Here is a 7,311-nt window from a genome sequence, read left to right as displayed (position 1 = left end):
GGTTTATTTTGAAGGGGCAGGCAGTGGTTTCCTGGACCTCAGGTAGAGACGGCATTTGTAGCTCTGTTTGTCTGTGGATGTTCAGATAGCTTCTCTACGTCCTGATATGAAGTCATGTCTGCTTGTGCAGACGTTACTCAGCCTCTGGATCGTCTGACAGTTGGTTTTTGTGCCTTATTTAAACAATTATAAACATTTTCTTTTATCAAAAGGTCTAAAATGGCTCGTTAAAAACAAAGCAATGGCTTCTGCAACCTCTTTGTCTACGAGGTGTGACTAAGATTAATTAAGAGTAATTACTTTACTCGTCTTATTTGCATAACTTCAAGAAGTAAAATGAAAAGATTACTTTATGTATTTAGAAATTAAGCCTAATTTTGTGTAGTACAAATATTTTGACTCTTGAGTTAATCATCAACTCCTTAGATTTACTTTGGTTCATAACTAATGAGCTAGACCTGAGACATGAAATAAAACTCTAATCTTCTTCATACTAAAGACCGATGTTTTTTTGGGCTTAAATCTGAACACAAAGCCCAAATCAAACCATAACAATACCGCTTTGCACAGAAAGTGTCTGAGGTAAAGTGATCCACTAGACAGCTGACTGCAGCGTGACCCCGCTACGGTTCGACATCACTCTGCATCAACGAGGCCTTTTAAAGATAAGCAATCTTGACAAAACATTTGACAAGGATAAACCAAGAAGAACAGCTGTTTATTATTTGATCTATGTTTAAAAAAAAAAAGACAGTTTGATCTGTTTTTAGAGGGAACTACGGCCCTGAGCCGGACCTTTAAAACCCTGACTATAAGCAGCTGTAGTGGATTATCTGCCACTAGGAGGCGCTGTGGTTTGAGCCGACTGAGGTACACAGAAGCTCAGAGTTTAGATTTTAAAAACAGCCACAGACAAAGAAGAGGCCGTTCACTCAACACACCGCTGCCGTGTGCATATGGCCGTGTTTATGAGATGAAAGCTGATTTTAATCAAGCGACTGATGGAGATTGTGTGAAGCCAATGGCGCGTCTCCTTCCCTTTGAAGCCAACACCGCTAAGCAGAGCCACGGGGCAGGAAGGGGTGAGGCAGGCCGCCTCCCCCCCCCCTCATCCCAAAGCAGCGACAAACCAGACACAAAGGAGGCGGCGAGCGACAACACCAACAGTACTATGATTGGCTCTGATGGGTCTCGACCTGCAGCGAGAAGTGATGGCGTGATTATCGATTGCTTTTTCTGTCTGCTAGTGCTGATCTAGGGAGGGAGTTTGATTGGAGGGGATACAATTACTGGGGGGACAGGAGGTGTTCGGACAAACCAACATTAAAATAAAAAAAAATAAAAAAAGACAATCCGATGTGCCCGAAGAGAGGGAGGGAAATTTCCACATGTATAAAAATAACAAAAAGTGATGAACGGAGGGATTGATTGACGACAAAAATATTTGGACAAAGATATAAAAAGGAGGGAAAAAGTAGACAGTGGAAATGAGAAGGTAGAACACCTTTCTACTGAAGGTCAAAAATGAAGACACAGGAGAACTAAGCTAAAGTAAATAAAGAAGTGAGTGAATGAGAGGGAGGGATGGGAGCTGCGGAGGGCGCTGTGGCGAGCCTGGCTCCGGCCTCCTCTCTCTGGGTCTACCTTTAAAGCCTCCGGGGGGCATGGAGCTGGGTTTGGCAGGAAGGGGGGGGCCTGTACTGTTGGAGTTGTTGTCTGGAAGCTGGAACGAGCTAGACAGGAAGATGCCGTCTGAAAGGGGGCGGGGCTTGCGCGCAGTGGGCGGCGGCCGCAGCCTGGTGTGATTGGGCGAGGCGGAGGCCGGGAGGTCGCCGTACGACTTCCTGGTCGCCGACAGCTTCACCTGACCTGATTGGTTGATGCCGCCGCCACTCCCTGCTTTGGTGGCGTCCTCCTCGTCCTCCTCATCGCCCCCGTAGGAGACAAACTTGGCGGTGTAGAGCGTGTCGGGGGAGGTGACCTGGGTTTTGAGGTAGGAGGTGTTTCTCTGTGGGGGGGGCGGGGGGGTGTTAGTAGGGTTGTGGGGGACGGGGGGTTGGTAATCCCGGGGCAGCGGGGGCCGATACAGACCGGCCGGGTCGTCAGGCGACAGCAGCTTTCTCTCGGCCTCCTCGTGCTGCCGGCGCCGCTCGGCCTCCAGGCGAGTGTAGTACTCCTCCTCCTGTCTCCTCTATGGGGGGGGGGGGGGGGGGGGGGGGGGACAACCCGTTAGTAAGCTCCACTCTCATTGGCTCTCCCCTCACCATGGACACTCACTAGCTAATCAGATACAGACATATTCAACTAGACAGAAAACGCTCCACTACCCATCTTCAACCACGGGTAAAACCACATCTGTCAATTAATCCAGACTCTTCTGGGCCAAACTACACCTGGTGTAACTGTTACCACGGTAACTACAATACACAACGATCTGGTACAGTACAAACACCAAGTCCAGCATGCCTACCAATTTCACAAAACTAAAGCTTTTAAATTCCTCTCATGATCATCCTCTTATGCTTCACAGTAAATCCAAGAACAGTTTCCTAAATGTTGCCACTGAGCTGGACTTAACCAAACTAGCTTGCCACAAATACCAACTGGTCCTCCGACACCTGACCTGATCTTGCTTAATCACCAGGGACCGCAACGTAAACATGTCCAGGATTTAGTCGTTCTGCCCCTGACAAAGTCTCATATTTTCTAGTTGGTCCACCTACCAACTTAATCTGGCATTTGGCATCTAAGTCTAGACGTAAACCTGTTCCTGGACCAGCCGGTCTACCACCATCTCTCCTCGCCCTCATCACTGTGGGAGTGTATGCATGTGTGCACTAACTGTGTGTCCATATGTTCCTTTGTGTCCTCAGGGTAGACTATGTGGTTTTTAGGCTGGGCGTTTTGATCCGAGCCCACCCGGTCTCCGCCGACCCAGCGCTACACTCCAGAGAAGCGGTCTGTGATGTTACACGTGAATCTACGCTGCAGGAATGTGTTTGGATGTCTGGGTTTGGAGCTAGGCCAGCTGCTCCGGGTCACCAGCGGTCAATGTCGATGCTTCTGAAGTCAGATTATCTTCGTGGTGGTTTTTGTTTGTTTGTTTGTTTGTTTGGGGCCGTTTTATGTAGACGTAACCTCTAGCGCTGTGGGTGCATCCGGGCGGCTTTTGATGGTTGGATCAGCCCAGTTGGAATCTGAAGAAACTGGGAGGGATTAGTGGGTGTGTGGGTTTGAATGAGTGGGTGGCTGGGTCTCTGAATATGTACAGTATGGATGGCAGAGGGCGGGAATGAGTATAGATTTCTGTGTGTGTGTGTGTGTGTGTGTGTGCATGAACTGAGTTTAAAGCATGTGGTTTTTGGGAAAAGTGGGAGGGTGGGCGGCATTCCCTAGACATGGTTTCTGAAGCGATGCTGGATGGAAATGGTAACAAAAAAAAATACATTCAATTAAATAAACTCACAAAATCATAACTGCTTCCCCCCCAAAAAACTGAAATAACTGAACTTCCTGACACACACCGACAACAACAACAACAAGATGGGAGTCCCATGCTTGAGGTGGGTGGGAGCACATAACATGACACGGCAACACGTCACATTGGGTGGGGGGGGGTATACAAGATGAGGACATGCATTTGGACATTTAAACAATAAACAAACAGCATCAGACAGTCTTAACTTCTTAAAATCAATATATCTTAAAGATGGTAGTTTTAAAAGGTCTTAAAAAAATCAACTGACTCAATGAAACAAATACATCTACAGATACTTTTGACTTCTTTTCTACTTTTTTCTAACCTCAGCAAGTCATGAAATTAGTCCTATTAGAGCGATATTATAATGTATATTTAAAAGAAATATAAATGGGAGTTTAATAAATGACCAGTGGTTTGATCAGTGGTCTACAGATCACAGGACAAAATGCAACAGAATAATGGCATCAGGGTGAAGTCAGTGGACAAGACACAATGATAAAAACAAGCATATGTTTCATTTAACACTGGTTGGTGGGTGTACACCAGATCACACTACTGGTCATTTAAAACAACCCAAGTACAAAATAAAGTCCAAATATGTCTACTTTACGAGACATTATATGGACATGTAGCATTGTTAAATTCGCAGAGTACCCTAAATGAAGTCATTGCAGAAAGTATTCACTTGTTGCAGACTTAACTGTGTCATACACTTAGTTTAAGGTTGGTTAAATGCATTAGTTTGGACAATTTAGACAGTTTGGAAAGGTTACTGCCCAAAAAAGTAAATCTATTTCATTTTAAATGAAATGTATAACGTAATAAAGTGTGCACCAAGTGAAGGTGTTTGAATAGTCAGTGTACATCTAAAGGTTGGACCAATATCTTTATATTATAATGGGCCTGAGTAGGTAAACCTCATGTACCTGTGATATAACGGAGGTGAGGATGTAATTTAGGATTTTATACAATCACTTTTCACGTCCGTTTTCATTACAAGGAAGTAACTAATGTATCTGCACTTTTTATAGATTTATTTTTAACACTTTTTTTTTTGCCTTGGACTTTTAAAAGAGCTGCATTTTTTGTAGAATTAACAACATTTTGGGAAATAAACTTTTTTTTCATACAACTCTCATGTCTCTACTGTAAATATGAAGCTACATCCAGCAACTGGTTAGCTTAGCTTAGCACAAAGACTGGAAACAGCTAGCCTGGCTGAAACAAAACCTAACTACCAGCACATCTAAAGCTCACTTATTAACACATTATATTCAGTTTGTTTTATCTCTACAAAAATCAAAGAGGAAAATCAATGAATCGGGGTTTCCAGAGGGGTTAATAAGTGAATTTCCCAAAATATTGAAGTATTCCTAGAAATGCAATTTCCTGGTTGTTTTATTTGGACACACTTTTCCAAACTCTTTGAGAGTGCTGTTCCATTACGGTCTGATTACTATTGGCTTTACCACCTTAACAAAAATAAAACTAATCAATAAAAGGAGATTTTAAGATGCTGAAAGATGCTAAAACTCGGGGGTCCAACCCTGACAGGTTCCTGTGCTTTCTCGTCTATGATTTGGATCGACTGACTCACAGAATCACAACAAAACATCCTACAAAAATGAACGTTATTAACTCCTAAAGTTTCACAGACAGACACACCGACCTTCTCCCCTGCCTCTCGTTTGGCCTCCTCCCTCCACCTTCTCTCCTCCTCCTGTTTTGCTCGCTCCTCCGCCTCCCGCTTACGAATCTCCTCCAGCTGCTGCTTACGCCGTCGCTCTTCGTCCTGCAACTGATCACACACACACACACACACACACACACACACACACACACACACACACACACACACACACACACACACACACACACACACACACACACACACACACACACACACACACACACACACACACACACACACACACACAGAGACAGAGACAGACACAGACACAGACACACACACACACAAAAGAGCAACACACCAAAAGGCATGCATGCAAACAAGGAAACAATTAGTAAAACATTGATTGTGTGACATTCACAAGCAAACTCTGAGAACATTTCCGCATTAAATGACTCTGTTTGACTGCTTGGACACTAACGCACACGGACATGTTGTTTGTAAAGTGAGGTAGGTTGGATTGTCTCAAAGGACTGCTCCAGAGGGGAGGAGCAGTATGCACTGCAAACACACAGCACGGGCAGACACGCACACTGCTGAACATGCAGACACTAACAACAACAACAACAACAACAAGGCAAAAAAAAAAAAGACAGCTCCTCTTTTCACTACTTAAGGTGCGTTTGATTTTGTTTCCTCATGTGTGTATAAACACATTAAAAGGTCCCGCTGGCAGAGGAGTAAATCAAGCATACCTGAAGTAACTGCAAGCTTAATGTTGTGCTAACCATCCCAAGACAAAACCCAGTGGGATACACTGACCCACAAAACAAAAACTCTTCATCGCGAGTGGATGATGTTAAAGGGCCAGTTCAACCAAGTTACAAAACAACATATTTTCAAGCCTAGAGGTATCTATGTACACATTACTACATCAGAGTACATTGTTTGTAGAGCTCTTAGGTTGAGATTTCCCATTTTTATGTGTATATTAGACTTTTAAAAGTATTTTTCACATCATTTCATTTATTCTACACATTTTCTCTAGACTTACTTCTTTCTATATCTGTTCCATTCTAATTGTTGTTGTACTGTTATTACTTGTATTTCTATTTGTAATCATTTATTTTTATTATTAGATGCCAAAAGTATTAAAATAAAAGCAACAATTTCTTTGTTTTGCTTGAGATGATTTCCTAAATGTAATTTTTTTATTCAACTCTGCTTGTAAAGGCTGAAATCTCAGGGATGGATACTTAAATCCAAATCCTTCTGACGATAGAGAACACAAGAACTAAGTGAGAAAATGTGTGTTTTGGTTGAACAGACTCTTTAAAAAAGAGAACAAAGAGGCTCAGCTGGTCACACACAGACGGATGGACGGATGGATGGATGGATGGATGATGGATGGATGGATGATGGATGTCACAACATTATGGTGTGGCCCTTTGCAGGCAGCGCGGGGGGGCCCTCAGGACTATCATGCACTGACTCCACCTGGACGCCCCCTGTGATGCATTCAGCCATGCAGGCTCCACCTCCGTGTGCACTCAAAACATCGCTGCTGACAAGAACCACAACAACCTCGGCTCGGCTACTCCATTAGCCGGTAAAAGTTTGGTTTTAAGTGGAAGTTTTCCTAAATACCAGTATTTTTATTGTTGGTAAGCGGCAGCTTCACTCGCAGTTGTTTTGAGTGGACAACGAGATGGACAACGTCCCCCAGCCAAACAACACCAAGCGTCCCAGAACGGCCTCTCCATGACGGGCTGCTCTTTAGCTAACCATGGCACAAGACCTGCCTCCAACGCCAAACAACACCCCCAATGACACAACGACAGTAGTCCAGATGGGTGGGGAGAGACAGATAGGAAACACGGGCAGGTGGGCGGCCCAGACAGAAAACAGGAAGTGATGTAAGGGCAGGGAGAGGATACTCGTCATTAACAGGAAGAACATACCAAGTCTAGAACAGAGATAGCTGGGACAGCATTCTGCTGCTGAAGAAGAAGAAGACAAAAGAGTGTGAGAGAGGGGGCATATGGGGAGGGAAGAAATGGAGAATACCCAAATACTGGAAAGAAAGGTGTGGAGAAGATATCAAGAAAACTAAGTTAGAATAAAGAGGAGGGGGGGGTAGGAGGAGGAAGGAGAAAACCAGGAGTTAAGTACAACTAAAAGAAGGGAGGGGGGGGGGGGG

The 7,311-nt window shown here is 44.3% G+C and overlaps 1 protein-coding gene across 1 annotated transcript in view; it reads right to left on the bottom strand.

The window, feature by feature from the left end:
• afdna (afadin, adherens junction formation factor a) overlaps window positions 1-7,311 on the bottom strand; it is a 95,983-nt gene that overhangs the window by 15,017 nt on the left and 73,655 nt on the right. The window contains exons 35-37 of the mRNA XM_034900758.1: window positions 7,073-7,111; window positions 5,151-5,279; window positions 1,645-2,191 (exon numbers count right to left, since the gene is read on the bottom strand). Coding sequence (XP_034756649.1) covers window positions 1,645-2,191; window positions 5,151-5,279; window positions 7,073-7,111 — 715 coding nt within the window. The remainder of the gene's footprint in view (window positions 1-1,644; window positions 2,192-5,150; window positions 5,280-7,072; window positions 7,112-7,311) is intronic.

Source organism: Etheostoma cragini, chromosome 18, assembly GCF_013103735.1.
Source record: "Etheostoma cragini isolate CJK2018 chromosome 18, CSU_Ecrag_1.0, whole genome shotgun sequence".
In the NCBI taxonomy this organism is placed as follows: Eukaryota; Metazoa; Chordata; class Actinopteri; order Perciformes; family Percidae; genus Etheostoma; species Etheostoma cragini.
Note: the sequence above shows the minus strand (reverse complement) of the source record. Positions and strands in the feature narration are given on the sequence as shown.